Source organism: Phalacrocorax aristotelis, chromosome 1 (assembly GCF_949628215.1).
Source record: "Phalacrocorax aristotelis chromosome 1, bGulAri2.1, whole genome shotgun sequence".
Lineage (NCBI taxonomy): Eukaryota > Metazoa > Chordata > Aves > Suliformes > Phalacrocoracidae > Phalacrocorax > Phalacrocorax aristotelis.
In genome coordinates, this window is record NC_134276.1 from 146261883 (window position 1) to 146280468 (window position 18586).

The following is an 18586-nucleotide window of genomic DNA, read 5'->3' on the forward strand; positions in this document are numbered from 1 at the left end:
TTAATAAGGAAAACACTCTTAAGGTAACACATTTCATTTTCTCGGGAAGCATTACTCACTCTGCATCACTATGGCTGAACAGTGCCACGTAATACAGACCACGTTCAATCAGTATGGTCCGTATTAATTGGATTGAAAAGTACACAGACGACAGATGTTGAAATATTGGTCATCATTAAAGAAGGATATTTATAATGAGGCTTTCCAGAGACTGGTTGAGTCACACAGCGTTAAACATGGGATTTATTAGTGACCTGAAACAAAGTGCAGAATTCTGCTGGTAAAATTGCAGATGATAGGATACCAATAAATCAATACCACGGGTCCCTAACACATACCAAGCAGGGCTGGGAGATAAAATGGGAATTCAATATATACCAGCTTTACTGGATTTCAATCAGAGTTTGAAGAAGCTACAGGTCATTTGCAGACTGGCGCTTCAACTGCAGGCTGGGCACACCAGAAGCAAATTTGTTCAGTAAAGGAAAAAAGAAACACAGCAAACAGGATACCACAGAATTATATTTATGTTGTACATTTGTCTTCACATTGCAACATCCACATTGTTCATTTTGTGACAAGTATTTCTAATAATTTTGAATACATATTTACTGTATAATACATTTTACCAAGAGGCACTTCCAGTAATTCTGGCAAAAAAGGAGCTTCATATAGTGTCTAACTTACAAAACAGTAAAAATAAATAATGTTTATCTAAAAGATTTTTTTTTCCTGTACAGAATCTATTTTGTACAAAACATTTATCAGCCATTAACTAAATCACTTAACAAATACTTGTGAAGAGAATATATTAAGTATTGCTACATGTATCGAGTGCAAGATACTAGTGAAAGGAAAAGAATTATTCTGTTTATGAAAATCACCTAAAAATACAAGGCCTTGTTCCTGAAGTGTTTAAAAAGGAGAAGCTTGGTTACAACAATATTGACAATATATAAATATAAATTAATGTATGTAGTACTTAGTGAAAACACTGTGTTAAAAACTGGCGTGTACAAATCCTGAACAAGATGGCACTTTTCTGCATTGCCACTTTGGCTGGCAGTTATTTTTTAAAATATTGCTTCAAAAGAATTAGAAAGGTACACAAAACCCTTTTGGAATAGAGCCATATAAAATTACATTTCCCCTCTTTTCTCTCACCTTGAAAAAAAATCAAGGAGGGATTAATTTTGAATTACATGGGTGAATTGCGGAAACTTGCCGCTAGAGCTGAGTCTGAATGACCGTCATAAAATAATGGTGTCTGAGGCGCAGTGCCCTGAGGACGCAGGCCAGGAGCCAAACCTCACAGGAGAGGATGTAAGGTGACCAAATTCCTCAGTGTTTTCTGAAAGTAAAAAAAAATATTGGTTGACCTTTCGTGAATTTGATAATACAAAATTTGTATGATTTGGCCCCAAAATCTGGTGGGGCATCACGTGCTTCAATTATATTGACACATCCAAAATTTTCACTCAGAAAGGATTTTGACCTTGCTGGATTAATTTCGTGATTACTTTCACCAAAATGGGGTTTTTATAATCATAGCTTGAACGTGGCATACATACTTGTGTATTGTTACCCAGATGGCCAAACTGTATTGGAAATACAATTATTTTTGAAAGGTACTACTTCCACAACTGGAGGCAAAGATCACAAAATGTGTTTCTGCTGGAAAATGTCCTAGAGGTTCTTCTATCAAAAGCATTAAAAAGAAAAAAAAAACTGCCACCCGTCAGTGAAAATGTTAATCTGTTAAACAAACACAACCTACAGTATGAATCACGTTTTTTTAAGAAGTGAACTTAAATTACTTTCCATCATGCAAACATCTTATATCAATTACTGAAGAAAAGAAGACCTAACTTTAGAAAAGTAATGACCAAATGTATGCTGACATGGTTGAAATACTGAAAAGATCATCAACACCACAGAGCCATTATTAATGCTGTCTTTGATCTTTTAGGATGCCACCTGCAGTATTGTATTACGGTTTACAAACATCTAAAAATGAAAATTTTGCATTCAAATACAGATTTTCACCGTGTGTCAGAATCAGGCAGGAATTCTGAAAAGGAAAGATAGCTTTAAGAGACGATGGGCTTTCTACCTAAAGCAGTATGTACACACATGGCAAACCCCTGTTTTCTCTCCGATCAGATTGCAGACCCTTTTCTTTTTTCCTTTTTATGAAAGCATGGGGGTAAAAAGATTAGGGCCAGGGGAGAAACAAAAACTAACAACAACAAACCCCAAAAACTCAATCTCCATTAAATAAATACCTAAAAGCAAAGAGCAGTTGCTAATTCACATTAATTGTTTGTAAGTGTTCGCTGTGGCAAAGGAAGACAGCGCTGAAAACCAGAGCATCTAAGCCCACTGCCTCGGGGCTATCACTGTAAGCAAACCACGGCGAGGTGGGTATAGAGTTGGATTACATTACTCTAAGGTATTTGTCCAGCTACTTTGACAACAGCCCTCTGAAATTCAGCATTTGTTCTTAACCTCCCACCAGTTCCTCCCCCCGTGCAGTCCTGTCCCGGACCCCATGTCATTCGCAGGCCAACACTGCAAGCACAGCTCCCTCTGCGAGCCCGAGGAAATGCAAGCTAACGCACGCCTGCCTTGCCAGGGCCACAGCACGCGCTGTGTTTTGCTTATTTGATCTGACTTCTATGGTTTTTGAATCAGGACATGAGAATTCAATCATAAAAGGACACATAGTCTGCAGCCGTGGCAAAGTCCTTTTTACCTGCTCTTGTGCTTTCACACAGACAGAAACCAGAAATATTTGGGTTTCCTCATCTAATCCGCTGCTGGGATACACCCCTTTCCACTCCTGCGGATTTCAGTGGTGCTTCTTGGCACACACAGATCCCACATGCCATCAACAGCAAACCAAGTGTCATCTGCTGCCCCACTTCCACACCTTGGACATACCGCAAGCATGGCTTTGGAAGTAAGAAACAACTGGCACAACAAGCCACTGGAAAAGCTCAACTGAAATAAATGTTATCATTCTTTTTCCTCCTCTAGCACCAACTAAAGTTTTCTTTAATGAGGGAGAATTAAACTACTTCAGTCAAAAATCCTTCTTGGATCACTATATCCTTCAGCCTGACAGACCACGGCCAAGGACAGTTGGTTATACCTGAACTCATCACCTTTCAGAAGGAATAGTTTTACACGTGCAAGCACTTGGGGAAACTTTTGCATACACCTCAAGTGACATTGGCAAGCTTTCAAACTGCACAATGGTTATTGTTGTTTCAGTTTTATCAAAGTAGTGTTGTCACATAGCTCAAGCTTTTTCCCCCTTTTGTCATTGTGATAATGGACTCTCCAGAAATGCACCCATGCTCTTCTGACCACAGTCTACTGAGGAGCTTGTATCGTCCTAAGAATTCAGGTGGGTGCTCACACAGGCAATGTCTGCATCCTACTGAGGAGGCATGATATATTTTTTCATCAAAAGGACACCTGCCTGCCAGGAAAATCCCACTAATGGCCTCTGAATAAATCATAATTTGGATGTAAATGGAGGATAACTCTAGCACTGCTCCCTCCAACACTGGGATTCAATAACTACCACAGCAGGGGCTAAAACCCTGCTTTGATTTACCTCCAGAGGAATGTTGTTTTGCTGAATGAAAGTGACAAAATTCAAAGAAATATTTATCATACTAAGTTGCTTTCAAAAGTACTGGTGCTATTTTGCTCTAATTCAAAGTTTGCCTCCAATAACCAGTATTTTTTGCTAGCTCTTCCAATGATTGCTTAAGACAGCTGTCACCTAATTTCAAATATTCCCCCATCTGTTCAAAAACACTTAACATACATTTTCTTCAGGAGGCCTGGACACTCCTATTTGTTGATTCACCTAAAAATATGAAAAAAAATTACAAAAAAAAAAAAAAAGAAAAGAAAAGCATTCCCTTACCCTACTTAATGGGAATAATTATCTTCTTTTTAATGCTGCCACCATTTTGACTAATGCTGCAACATCGAACAGTAATTAAACCCCCAGAAACTCCATGGTTATTTCATTACAGTGGGATTACATTTGGTTTTGAAAGAAAAGTGAAATCAAGTGTGTGACATAAAGTCTGCTTCACACTGGGCTACGATTTCCTTTTCTCTTTCCTATGAATTGCCAGTTTGACTTTCTCCCTGCATGTCTACAACCCCATCAACCCAAGGACTAATTACACCAGCGCTGTGCTGCCAGAGGAAGAATACCCAAGTTCTCAGGTCAATGTCCAGGCCCGAGACAGGAAAAAGCAAGCAACCCTCCGCGCCTGCCTCCCAGATGCGGTGCCTGCAGCAGACCTGGCAGAGGCATGTTCTCCGCTCTGGGCACAAGCCTCAATCTAATCTTCTGCCCACGAAGCCAAGGGATGCTCAAGAAATTCTCCTACTCATCCTTAAATGGAAACCTTTCTTCCTTAAACATGTAATGCTGGAACATCTCAACCATAACAGTACTTGCGAAAGTAACAGCAAGTATTATATGTTTTTATGAATTACAGGTTTTCCAACAGTCAAAAGCATCTTCTTTCAGAGAAAGAAAAGCCACAGACTGTCATTACTGCCCTCCCTACCTATGGAACCCTATGTCTATCAAATGAACCACAACACATATACGTTGCCTCTCTCACACTTCGATCAGCTGGTGCATCTGCTTGGGGTATTTGCTGGTCAAGCGCCTTGTGCCTTCTCTGGATCGCAGCTGCAGGCACAGGCACAGCTGGATCTGCCGGGCTGCCCAGGCTCACACTGACTGGCACATCTGGCTGTGCCTAGGGAAAGTCAGTGAGAGGGTGGACTCAAACCTGCAACCATCAACTTCAACAGCAAAGCTCTCACCATCACCAGCATAGGATCACACCACACGGACCAAGCAGGATGTGCCAGATAATTAATGAGACTTTGCACAAGTACTTCATTAACACCTGGGACCAACCACAAGCACTTTGCTGCATTATACTTACGGCAAAATTTTGAAAAGTGCCTAAGGTTCATTTTGAGAACGGACAAAATTCTCTAAGACCCGAAGTCCCGCTAATACCTGGTGGGGCTCAGGCTGCCAAGTAACCAAAATGACAGCTACGCACACCTACTCAGCTCACAGCTCAGCAGCATAGGCATGGCGCTGGGTGCGAATGCGCCCAGACTGGGGCACAGGCTGGGCAGTCCTCATTGGCCGCACCACTGACTGATGCTCAGTTTGGCAAGATCCTTGGCTTCTCCATGCTGCATTCTACTTTCGGGGGTATTTCTGAAGGAAGACAGACAGATGGGGCCAGAATTTTAGAAAGATTTTTGTATCTAAAAAGCAGACAGAAATTTAGGAGACTTTTCTAGAGAAAACAAAGGAACTTAAAGTCCGGCATGGAAAGCAGAAAAAGGGAGCTGGGTACAAAATTTGCTTAGATGCAAATGGTACTTTTAGAAGCATCTACCTGAATCTTTACAGACTTCCTTCCAAATTCAGACCCCTAGGATCTTAAGAACTTCTAACAGTAGTACACTAAGGGTAAACGTCCCAAATGCATCCTGAGCAATCGCAGTCTTGGATTCATACATGATGTCAGGGTAAAAACTGATGAACAGTTAACATCGTTAACTTATCCTTGCATTGTTAACAAATGCATTCTTAGATTACATCTGCCCTGGGAACCATTTACTGCCAGAACGTGACCATCATTTGCTGTGAGAGCCAGCACCCTGCACAAGGTCACAGGGGATGCCATTGGTGATACACAGCCATTTCCCAAGCTCTCTGTAAGGGGTTTCATTCACAGAGGAAGGGAGTTCAAATTGCTGCCAAGAGCACAGTAGAATACCTTTTTCCTAGCAGATTCCTACAACTCACTTGTGAGGCATAGCTTGTACCTTTGCATCAAACACCATCTTTCGACTGGAGGAAGCAGCTGATTTTCAGAGATGAGTGTCGACACGCCCTGTACATTAGCTCAAAACAAATCAAGAGATGCCAGGTTCCCTCAGGAATTGGAGCATAAATAGTAAACTATGGCCCTTTGAATGTGGTGGAAATTATTACTTCTGGACACAGGTATTTCTGGGTTCTTGGAAACCAAAGGCTCAGGCTCCTCTTAAAAGTAATAAAATAAATAGTTTGGGGCTTTCACACTCTCCACTTCCATATGTTCTTTCTGCAACACAAGCATAATGAGAGAAGTTATGTTCCATGGTAAACAGCATGTGACTACGAAGCAAACTGGGAATATGGAGATACAAGGGTTTATATGTGGTTGCTACGTGACCGGCAGAGTGCTCTTCTCACTACACAGGGAGATGCAAGCTCTACAGAAAGCCTCCTCTTAAGGGAATAGCAGACTTCTTGACTAGAGGGGAATAGGATCAGACACCAAGTGACATTACAGTGGAGAAAACAAAATTCCAATCTGAAAAAATAGTTCAATGATTCTCTCCCTGTTTTTAAAGACCTGAAAACTAAAACATGATTTTTTTTAACTGCAAAACACTTTAAATGGGCCTTGCTTTTTCTAGTGTTTAAGAAACTTCTTTGCATACTGTACATACCAGAAACCCCTATCAACATTGTAAACACCCCACCTGAAAGCTGAGCACTTTACCGACAGAATACAATTCTTTTATTTTTTTTCCCAAAATTATTGCACAGGCTGTAGTTTATTTGGGGTTTGCAACACCAAAGGACTGTGCAAAGAGGAAAACCATCAAGGCCTAGACTCCAAAAGGTTGCTGCAACTGCAGCTCAAAAAGTTTTACCTCCTTTAGACCAGAAACTATTATAAAAACCTCTAAAAATTACCGGCTTCATTATCTACTAAAAAACCCCAAAGCAAAAGAACAAAAATGGTATTCACACGTTTGACATAAAATCTCCCTGGTACTTTCTTATGTGTTATATTTAAGCCAACCTGGGAAATTTCCTGATCACCGCCTGCCAGAAGTGCACTGCAAGGACTGAAAATCAGGTTCATAAGGAGTGGACACCTGCAGAAATTGGATTCTATTAGCAACTATTTGGAGTGCAAAAAAAGTCACCTCTTACCAAGCTAACCACTCCCAGTTCTTTTAGCTTCTTCACTGGTATTCCTTCCAGTTTGGGTAAAATCAATGATCATTCTGATTTTCGGCCTGGCAGCAATTCCTTCACTGTAAAAGACCTGAGTCAATCGAGCTGTACCCACAAACAGGCTTGTGTAGCAATGCAGTAATGATTTGTGACAGCTGCATTGGCAATAAAGAAGGAACAAATCTTAACAAATTAGAAGCTGACACTGATTTTACCTAATGGCAACTAAAAACGGTGACTAGGAAAAATATAGTAATGCACTTTGAGCACATTTTTAGGACAATTTTTCTTAGTTCAACCCTGTGTATGCCTGCTTAGAGGAGTGTGTGGAAGTCCACTTGCAGGACTTCACCTCATTCTTGAATGCCTCTTTGTAATTTTATGAACGGGGCACCCCATCAACACTTTCTGCAATAACTTCTTTTCTTCTTCTGCTAGGAAAGGCAACATAAAAATCAATATAAAAAAATCCAGTCCCAGTGACCATGCACTGAAAACGGAGAAAAAAAGTGCTTGAAGATGTGACATTTTAAAGCATCTCTGTAAGTTTAATTTTTACAGGACAGAACGAGGCATATTAAATTATTCTCATACTATAAGGTACAAGAGAAACCCAGATAAAATGATTAATCAAAGTGACTGAAGAGGTGTGAAAACAGTGCAAGGTGGAATTGGTGGAGACATCTTTTTTCTTTTGAATGAATTCTGCTATACCATTTCCCTTTAAAATAATAGTGTAATTTGAATCTTTGCTTTCCTGATTTCATTGAAAAACTTACTAAATATTTCTGCTGATAAGAGCATTCAGAGCCATGCTCTAGAGTCACTCTGTCGAAGGGCAAATGTCTTCTCTACTGGTAAGAGTAGGATGGGACAATATCAGGCAAATGCAAACCGCAATAAACCAAAATCCTGTTTTGTAGCAAAAGCTCACTCTAACGGAAATGCAGAGCAGAAAGAAACTCTGAAGTGATAACACACATGCTGATTGGCTTTTTGACAGAGGATGTTTTCCAACATTTTTGGGGAGGTATCAATAGGATAACGAAATATGGTGAATGCGTAACAATAACAAAAAGTGATGGATGCAATGTCAGAAATTTCATATAGAAAGGACTTCTACAAACTCTTCCTTTCACAAGCATTCTTACTCACACAAGCAATCCTCTTCTTGGCAAGGGGCTGCAGGATTAAAATATAAAAAGCATACATAGTCAAATGATTTTTGAGAGATACTGAACTTTATATATATATAATTCTTTTTGTGGGAACAAAACTCTAAATTGTGTGGTACTGGTTGGTGCTGCCAGTCCCAAAGAGCATTAGTATTTTAAAGCCTTGATCCTGTAGACCATTGGCTTCCCAGAAGGGTCTATACAAATTACTCAAGACTTTATTTGTTGGGTTTGCAAATGGCTACACTGTATAAAAATGTTTTTGTATTTATTTTTTAAAAAATTAGCTTTACAAAAAAACTTTTCCCTTTTTTTCTTTTTCTTTTTTTTTTTTTTCTTAAAGATATCATTATCTACAGGAACCCATAAAAATTTTTCCATATTTACATCTAGATAGCTAATCATTGACAAATATAATATTGTGAAATAAAATATTGAAAGTGAATATCCAACCTTTTAAATAGACATTTGGCTCACAGCATAAACAACAGAGAAAACAAATAAACAGAACAAAAAAAAGATCTGCTCTTCTTACAGGCCTGATCTTTTCCTTTCTCTTAAACAAAAAAGAAAAAAGAAAAAAGAAAAAAAGTATATTGGTGGGTTCAAACATGCTGCTTCTAAGCAGAATGCCAGTAACAAACTGCTCCCATCCAGCACCTCACACTGAAGAAAACAAGTTCTCTGAAGCTCATGTGAGTGGTTGCTGAGACATACAAGTGGCCGGCCGACACAGGACCGGCACCGGTCCCCCACACTGCTCCTGATGCATCGTTTGCCTTTTATTCTGAGAAAGGGCATGGCCCCCACATTCCCCTTCTTTTGCTCTCAAGGGACATAGCTTAGCTTCGTTCTTAAATGATATATTTGGCCACTGATGCACGGAGGCATAAGGTTAGGGTAGGAAGATGACAGTATGCCTCTAGTGTCCGAGTATGCACACACATTTGCTCTCTGTTCTCTCCTGCCAAACACGCACACAGTCCCACACAGCCACTCTCGCACTCAGAAGTATACAGAGGGCCAGGTCCTCTCAAGGAGAACAGACCAGCGTGCCACACAGTCCTTCGTAACCCCCTTTGGAAAATAAATTTCCTGGCACATCCCTTTCGCCAGCAGTCTGGGAAGCACCGAGGAGGAGGAGGAGGAGGAGGAGGAAGAGGAGAAGGTGGAGGAGCCCACACAGCCGGATGGGGCCAGGCCTGCAGCCCGGGCCACCGCAGCCCCTGCCGAAAGGCTGCTGCCTGCAGCTGGAGCAAACTGGGACTTGGAGGGCTACGGAGAATGCAAAGCTCCTCAAAACGGACTCTGGTTCCCTTGTGGACACAAATTCTCTGAAACTCAGGCCTTCTGTTTGTTGTCGTGTTCTGGGACATGTGCTACAGCTAGTATAACAACTCAAACTACGCAATATTACATGATATTCACTCACACTTGCAAACACCCCCTCATGCACACATATATTGGCAGGATGTATCATCCATATAAAGCTTTGGAACTTTTATCCCTCGGCATTAAGATCAAAAGCTACTTAACTGGTACCTTACTGTTAACTGCAAATGTGCTTTAGAAGCAGCATTTCCTTAGAGAGCTTTCTTCTGTAAATATCACAGTGACCATAATATATCATTAAATGTATTTTGCTGAAGTGCGCAGCCAATAACCCTGGCTATATATATATATTCATATAATTCCACCCAACCCCAAATCTCTTTAAAGAAAGTCTGTAAAAGCCGGTGTCGCAGTGTGAAAGCTTCCTTGAGCAAAGGAGTTTAAACAATGTACCTCACCATAAAAAGGAAAGAGAAACAAATTAAACAGCTGTAGGCGCATTATCCCATACTTCTACAGTGTTGTGTCTAAATGCTGTGCTGGCTTGAGAAAGAGTCTGTGCACGAGTCAGTCTGTCTTAAAATACTGCTGTAAATATTGTCATTGGTTTGGTTCTACAGTTGTGTTCTCTTCTTCATCCCTCTTGGGCTTCCCTTTCTCCTCCTCCTCTTCCCTGATGGCCTGGATTTGTTCTGAAGATTGGTGCAGTGTGGATTGCTCCGTGCCTTGCTTCTCTGTCCCGGCTAACCTCTCCTCGTCCTCAATTACTTTCTTCCACATTTTATGGTTCTGAAGCAGGTGCTGAGTGATCTGACAGTAGATTTTCCTCCTCTTGAACTTCTTTCCTGTAAAATACCATATGACATTAACGTACTGTTTTCTGTGAGAGAAGGAGGAAAATGGACTGAAGGTGTAGCAAGCAGAGGGGAACTGACATATAGCTAACATATAGGAACTGCACCAACAGATCTTTAAAATCAAACACTTAAACAGTCTTAAAATTCAGAAAGTTATGCCTCTCCAGACCTCCAGGAAAGCAACCGGGTTTCCTGCACAGTTTGAGCCCCGGCTTCACCGTATCACAGGCTGTATGCTGTCCCTGACTATGCAGCTCACAGAGACATCTAGTGCTTGAATGATTATGCATAAAACATGTTGCTGAGCCATTCCTCCTCATTTCTTTTTTATATCAAGTACTTAAAGACTCTGATCAACCTACTCCGTAACGCACACATTAAATTGTGTTGTGCGTCCCCCCTGCCCCCAATGGATGCCCCAGAAGAAAAATCCTGATTTTGTTTTCTCCACATTTTATGTCTGATCTGAGCTGTAGAAGGATGATGAATGAGAAAGCATTAGTAATCAAAGGAGGGAACCTATTCCTATGCTGCCTTTTCAGAGATTTACCACTTCACCACTGCAGTAGAGATGACCTTAAACGCTTTGCACAGCATTGCAATGGAGTCTGACCACTGAAGAAGTGGTCATATAGCCAAATACCATCTGGGAGCTCTCTTATCTTTGGTTTTGAAGCACCAGTCCCCTGCTGTTAACCTATAATATGTTTTTGCCACTGGTAGTTCTCATGGCTCCTGACACAGATGCACTACAAGTGTTTTGCTGTCTGAAGTGTTTTTTTCTGTGTCAATATAGCCTGCCCAACACAGATTGTTAACTCCTTAACAGGACAAAGCTTGAAAATTTTCCCTGCTCATTAACAGTGGCAATGGCAGCCACAGAACTGAAATAATAACCCCTCCAAAGACAACTGCTGATTTTTTTTTTAAATAAGGTGAGGTAGAGGAATGTTTTGTACCAAATAAATTTGTGTGGATTAGTATTTGAGGTTGCCTAAAGTATGTCTGTGTCAGGATCCAAAACGTTCAGCCCTTGAAGCTTTTGAACTGGAAACAAAGAGCTTTTCACTGAGCACAGACCAAATCCAACCCAATCCTTCATTAGAAAGCCTTTGGTTCCCTGTAGGAAACCTTCAAGGTTTAGCACTAATAAGAAGCCCCTACCCTGCCAATGCCGCAGCAGGACATTCTCTCCTGGGTTTCCTGGGTGACCCCACATCTTGCTGCTCTCTGCAAACACCAGCGAGCACTTGCTGTGGTGTTAAAATTTGCCTGAACCACTAAAGACTGAGCCTTGTTAATTCTTACATTTGCATCAGAACTTTGGGGGAATTACATGCTTCTGTATAATAACAAAAAAGATCTTAAGCTACCTTAACGGTTTATAACTCTTAAATTTATCTCAACTGCTTTAGTGAATTATCAGGACCTAGGTGAAGCGTTTTCTGCCACAATTATATTTCCACCTGCCTAAAGGCATTTCCATCAAGAAAAAGACCTTCACCAACATCTACACAACTCTTAGTACCTATGCATCTGATATCTCAACCTTTTGTTTTGTTTCACTGAGAAAGTTTAGAACATCCAAGTGTCTTTTGGTCATAGGTATAGATTTCTAAGGACCTGTAAGATGCCTACAGCAACACAAAAGATGCTGTAGGTTCCTGATTCAGACGCACACAGTCACAGAGAATTTCGGGAACTGGAAGAAAACAGTTTGTAACATGTTGTAACACGATCAAGAAGATGAGCACCCCACATTTGGTAAGAAGGGAGTAGGAAGAATTTGTTTGGATGTTTCAAAACTTCTGATACATTAATTTTTAAGGTTTTGAAAAAGATAAAGAGCCTAAAAGCACCAGGCTGAATAGTAAAGTATTGTCATGGAGTAAAGCATGAAAAAAAAACCCACCTAAAAAGTGGTGATTTTTCAATGTGACAAGGGTTAATAATGGTCTGTGGTTTTAACCTGAAAGCAGCATTGTTGGCGTTGACTGCCAGTGATACTGAACATAAGTGAATACAGAGATGAGGTGAAAGGAAACTAAGGATTTCAAAGTAAAGTTAGACATTACAATGGATAAACGAGAACATCCTTCATCTATCTTTTTAATACAGCAATTTCAGTTTCAGGCTTTGGGGTCTGCTTTTCCATGGTAGGCAATTCCATTAATGCCAATCTGCCACAGAAACATGTGGCTCTGCTTGCTACTACAGAGCTGATTGATCATACGGTGCTAAAATAAACCTGTGTGTGCTATATTACTTAATGTTTGCTGTTCTCAACAACATTTTTTGTGCATGTGAACCTGCCGAACTTAAAATGTGTTTGTGTGTGTGAACAACAGCAATGATTTCTTAAATACAAACTGTATACCCCTGGATCTAATTGGAGATAGAAGGTCAGTTCTGCACACCAGGTGACACAGATTTTAGTTCCACGTCCTTATGTGACTTATTGCAGTCATCAAACTTTTCCGCTTCTCAGCTTCCCCAAAAGAAAATAGGCATGATACTCAGCAGGGCATGAAAGTGTGTGAGACAGAACAGGAAAAAGTGAGGCTGTTAAAGAGAAAAATCTATGTATCAGTATTTCACTAGCACAATTAAGGCTGGTACTTTCCAGAAGGCTTAGATATAGGGGAGGGGGAGAAAGATGACCCCGAGGAAGGAAATAAAAGAAGAATAGTAGGAAATTCAGAGGAAGGACGAACACAAAAGAGAGAAAAAGGTAATGCATGCAGATTAAACTGGTAAAAGAAAACAGGTCTACAGCTGCAGCCTTTTCTTTTAAAAATAACCTCCAACAAGATCCTGAGATCTCCTTTCAAGGTACAAAGTTTTCTTCTCAGTATGACAAATGTTGGCACTATTGCCCTTCTGGAGAACAGGAAGGAGACTACCAGCTTCAGTTACTCATTAGCCAGAGTGACGCAGCTCCCAGAACAATGTGCACCCAGCAATGCTCAGTGTCGATCCTCTCCCCACTCTTCTCCACACATTAGCTTGAAGAGATTTGCGTTAAAATACGTCCACTGCTAAAAACCCTTTTACTGAATCAGCACCTCAGAGCCTCATTCTATTATTCCTGTACACCATGCTAACTCATGGAAATGATGAATGCTTTCTTTGAAAAATCGCCCAACCATCCTTTCTTCAACTGAAATTGTTGCAGTCTACTAACATCAGTTCTGAAAGTCTCAAAAAGGCCTCATGCACAGACAGGTGATCCACCACCAGAAACCTCAGCTGAAGGTAGAAATGAGCAGTAGACGTAAACAGTAATGCGTATCAGTCCTGAAGCCATGGACTGAGTGTCTCCATTACCAACGTAACTGGCTACATGCCAGCTTCACCAAAGAAAGCACTGAATCAGTTTAACTCTGAAGAGGTCCATGTCAAACCTGACCAGCTCACGGTCTCTGTGCTTTTATAATAAGGCTGCTTAGTTTTTGGTCACAATATGGAACTTGTTCTGATGAAAAATACAAGTGTGAACAACTTACTGGATTCAGCATTTTCACAAGTTTCCATTTCTGCTGTTTCTTCCTCTTCGTGCTCATCAGTGTCTCCTGATTCATCACCATCTTCTATCCATTTTCCTGGCATCAGCCCCGCTGAGTCATAGGAGTTACATAGTGGTCCCACAATGTGAGTGATGAAAGATTCCTGGAGGTGTGCCAGCTGAGGAGCAGAGCGATCCATAAAAGGACTGATTGGCAAGCCCAGGCTAGCCTCTTCATCACCCTGGAGAGGAAAAATAACGCTAATTTCTCTGAAGTAAATGAAACAACACTGTGTCACAAAAAGAAGTAACGCACATCAAACCAATTAAAAATGATTACAGAAAAATAATGCAACTCTTATATGCCACTTCCATAGCATGCCAGCATGACATTACTACAGTGCCATCAGGTCAAATGGTTAAACGAAGTTACAGCTCTTCTCTTGTAAGAAGACCCACTACTGATAGTGTGAATTTAACAAGGATGTTAGCTGATGACTATGCAAAACGATGCCCACTGCCCTTGTCCTGTACTTTATACTGTATGAAAATTTTAAAATTATATTTTCTTTCTTTCTTCACATTGTTTTCAAAAAATCCCTTCTGATTTTGTGATTGTTAGCTCACAACCACCTTGTAATCAGCCACCTTTTTGCTGGGAACAAAACTGAACATCAACAAGCAAGGGCTATCTCATTAAACTAGTTTTCTTATTAATTTTGTCCTTACTACCCATAACTTGGAGAGGCCGTCTTGGCTTTGGGTCATAAGTATGTTTCCTGGGATCAGAATGACCCCTATGAAAGCAGGCGTTATTCAGAAGCAGTAAATCTTTGCCGTAAAGCTTTTTGCTAGCTCTTCTCGGGAAGACAGGTTAGAGGGGAAGTATGGGGAGAGCTTTTTCTCCCTCTTTTCTTGATGTAAAAGAAGGTAAAACTTTACTGCAGAACCAAGTCTGATACACTCACTCATCCCTATCACAGCAAAGCTTCTGGTGATATCAGTACGTTTTCAGCTGAGTAAACATGTCAAGACTGGATGCCCCCTCCCCAAGAAAAAAATCGAATCCCCCTAATCAAGCCTGATACGCAAAATAATGTTCTAATACAATACAGAGATCTATATTTGAGAATATAGATTAGAATTTGGAGAGACATTTTCAGTTTCCATTACCTTACAGATTGCCCAAATTTATCTACTTGCAACCTAAATTTTCCAAAAGTTACAGGAGATGTATCTGCTCAACACCCTGTTGATATCTGGGAAGGCCAAAAAATGAGAGTTAAATTTTGAAGCATGTACGACAAATGTCTCATTTCCTTGTGTTTTGTTTTGTTACTTTTATGTTCCCGAAATGTTATGTTCAAACATTAAATGCAAAATATTAGTGTTTAAAAAAAACACTAAAATGACATCCATTCTTGAAATAGCAGGCGAATTAAGAAGAGGTGTCAGCTTGCTGCTCTTTACAGTAATATATCTGAGATTTCCTGGTTGTGAGCTGTCAGTAGTGGGAAGAAAGCTGGCTATTGAAATATTTACAAATTCTTTTTTCATGTTGTGTTAAAACATGATTTATTATATGAAACGTCTTGCAGTGCATTTATTGATTCTTTTTAATATGTCTAACCTGTCTTCAAATAAGAATGCTGAGCATGTGGAGGGGAGAAAAGGAAACATACTTTAACAATACTGCACGGGATTTTGAATGTTTCTATGCAACACGTTTTTAATAAGGAGGTATTATTTATACGGGAGTTAAATTCTTCAAAGGAATTGGTATTTATTAAAGGATATTTAAGAAAGATATTTCATTATTTTCACAGCATTGGTTGAATGTATATATGTATGCTTTTTAATAATAATTCTAGGGAAATTCAAACTTCCCACAGAATTCTCCTTTTTAGAAATGAGAAAATGAAGGCTTTTCCTTTCTCAGAAAAAAATCTCATGATCAAAAGCATGGTGGAGGTGGTTTGTTACACCTCTTATAGCATATTACATTAAAGAAAATCAGATTTTAACCTAGATAAATAAACTGAGACTCTAGCCTCTCTTCCTTAATGCCAAAAGTAAGTCCTAGGAAGAAAATGTTCTCTGTTTCCAATATCATCAGTGTCCTCTCAGCACTGCAACTCATGCCATGCAAAAAAACCCAAAACAGGAAACCCACTGGGACATACTGATTTCTCAATACGGTGAATACACATCTTCTATTAAAACAAAACCAAAATCCCCATATATCTTACTGACTACCTGCCATCTTGGAATTTGCAAGCCAAGAGTTCAAATACATTTGCCCACAATTCCCATGCTGGGAGGAATGCCATTAACGTGTTATTCTGAATCAAATTTTGCAGAGTGAATAAATCTCAAATGTTTTTTTTTTTTTAAATTACAGGAATATAAGAAAGATAATCTCCAACAGTCCTTTGGAGCAGCTTCCAAGAGCCTGAAATCATTAGTATCACACCCTCCTGACTGATAGAAGATAACCCAGATTCCTACCGTGGAACAGATAACACGGTGTCCTCCCACACGTGTTCCTCCCAAGCTTGATTCAGAGCTTGTTATCCAACACTTTGACAATAGTAATGTATTGGAGCACTTACTGCCCTCTGACATTAGTTATGTTGGATCAAAGGAGAGTCATATTATATATCTGATTAACAGGTTTTGTCTGCAGGCAGTAGTCACCCATATAAGCTATGGTCATCACCAGAATTAAGTGAAGTACAATTTGCTGGGACAGTTGTGATAAAACCAGACAAATCTGGGAGATGAAGGTTGACCACTGTTGTTATGGGACTCTCTTTAAGAAAATATGAAAAGAAAAATGGAGCCAAGTATATATGTAATATATGTAAGGGTCATTGTTCTTTCTTTTTCTAGGAGATCTGAAATAAATGAAGGACCTTCAGGTCAATGTCTGAATTTTGTCCCTTTTCCTATTTCTTTACATGCCCCAGAAGGCAGCAGCAGCAGAAAATCCTGTTTCTTTTCAAACTGTAAGTAAAATAAATCTAAGGGTCGATGAAGAGGCTTTAAAAGGGATTAGTCCGTGATTTCCAGTTACTGCACAGCCTCCCTGAGAAGCCTGTGGGATGTCTGGTTCAGTGATTTAGCCTGCTTGCTTCCTCTCAAAAAGGCAGGATGTGGAGTTTAGTGTAATCAGCACATTCAAAATACGTTCCCACTTGGGAAAGAGAGTGATAGTGTGGGAACAGCCCTGCCCCTTGCACTCGGCAGGGCTAAATAGGTTATAATGAGAAAAGGTTCAATTAAGGGCTCCCATACACCTGGCAGGAGAGGACCAGTGCCTGGCTGTATTCCCAGGGCTTTGTAAATCAATCTGTGGCTGTCCTCCTTCCTCGTGCTACCATCAGCTGAGCCTTGCTTAATTACTGCAGTTGTACTGACAAACCTCCTGAAAGCTGAAAGTATTATCTCTAAAAAATAAAGTACAAGTCAGGATCAACATGTAGGGAGCAGATATGGTTAGTCTGTGATGAACTGAAAGCCAATGTTTCAGTCGTGCTCACGACATAAAGGTTCAGTGTGTGTGAACAGAGACGTGGCCCACAGGGAAGCTAAAATAATTCTGCTCTGTTTAGATCATTTCAACAAGGGTGTTGTGTCCAGTTTTGGAGACCACATGTCAATTAAAGGGTAAGCCACCTGGAGTGACAGCAGAGGAGATCAATGAGAACCAGCTGATGTCTTGAAAAGACAGAAGGAAGGACGAAAAGAGTTTGCAGTAAAGATGACTGAGACGGAGACATGACGACTGCCAACAGAAAGAAAAGAGGAAAGGAACACTTGTTCACCATGCCTGCTGTAAGGATAGTGCCAGACTGGAACAGTTAAGCCTGTTGAAACCCCATCATCAGAGGTCTTTAAGGATACATCAGAAGCTTCAGTAACAAATGGACTTTCACTGATCCAGCAAAAGGATGGACTAGTGTAACTCTAGCCATCACCCTTTCACCCTTATTCTCTGTGGTGTTCACTCATCACCAGCACTAGCATGCTGCAGGACTGTTTAACAAAAGACATGCAACCAGCAGATACAACTTTGGACACGCATTATTTACCTGTTCATAAAACTCATTGACAATGCCTTCTGTCCACTGCAGATGCAAATCTTTGCATTTTGCAGGCCCATTTATGTCAGCCAGTTTGATGCACATTTGGCAAACCAGCAAGCGGTCGTTCTCATTAGTCCAGTCAATTCCAACATCATCATTCACCTAATAGACAGAAAAGGAAACCGTGACAGTAATCCTGGGTCAAAGGATGCATCCACAGAGGAAGTTCTGTCCTGGGATATCTTACAGTATATTTAGTTATTTAACAAAATCAGAAGTCTAAGCAGGTAAGCTAACCCAAGGTTGGAATTTACAATCAGCTGTAGAGCAATATGTAAAAAGAAGAAGAAGCGAAAATCAGTGAACACAGATAAATTATGAGAAATTAATATTTAGCAAATGACGTGCCTGTTTGATAGCATTTGCTAGGAAAACAAACAATTGTAATCCTTCCATGACGTTTTCCGAGAAGTCACTACCTAATAGGTATACAAAGATAAATTACCATCAAATGCTGTGCTGATTTAATTGCAGTGTGAAGA

General features: G+C 40.2%; 1 protein-coding gene across 2 annotated transcripts in view; it reads right to left on the bottom strand.

Annotated features, from left to right (window-relative positions):
* Positions 1-509: 509 nt before the first annotated feature.
* PDE3A (phosphodiesterase 3A) overlaps positions 510-18586 on the bottom strand; it is a 265092-nt gene continuing 247015 nt past the window's right edge. For both annotated transcript variants that reach the window (XM_075114585.1, XM_075114593.1), the window contains exons 14-16: positions 18051-18206; positions 13958-14198; positions 510-10439 (exon numbers count right to left, since the gene is read on the bottom strand). In XM_075114585.1, the coding sequence (XP_074970686.1) occupies positions 10195-10439; positions 13958-14198; positions 18051-18206 (642 nt within the window). In that variant the 3' untranslated portion in view covers positions 510-10194. The remainder of the gene's footprint in view (positions 10440-13957; positions 14199-18050; positions 18207-18586) is intronic.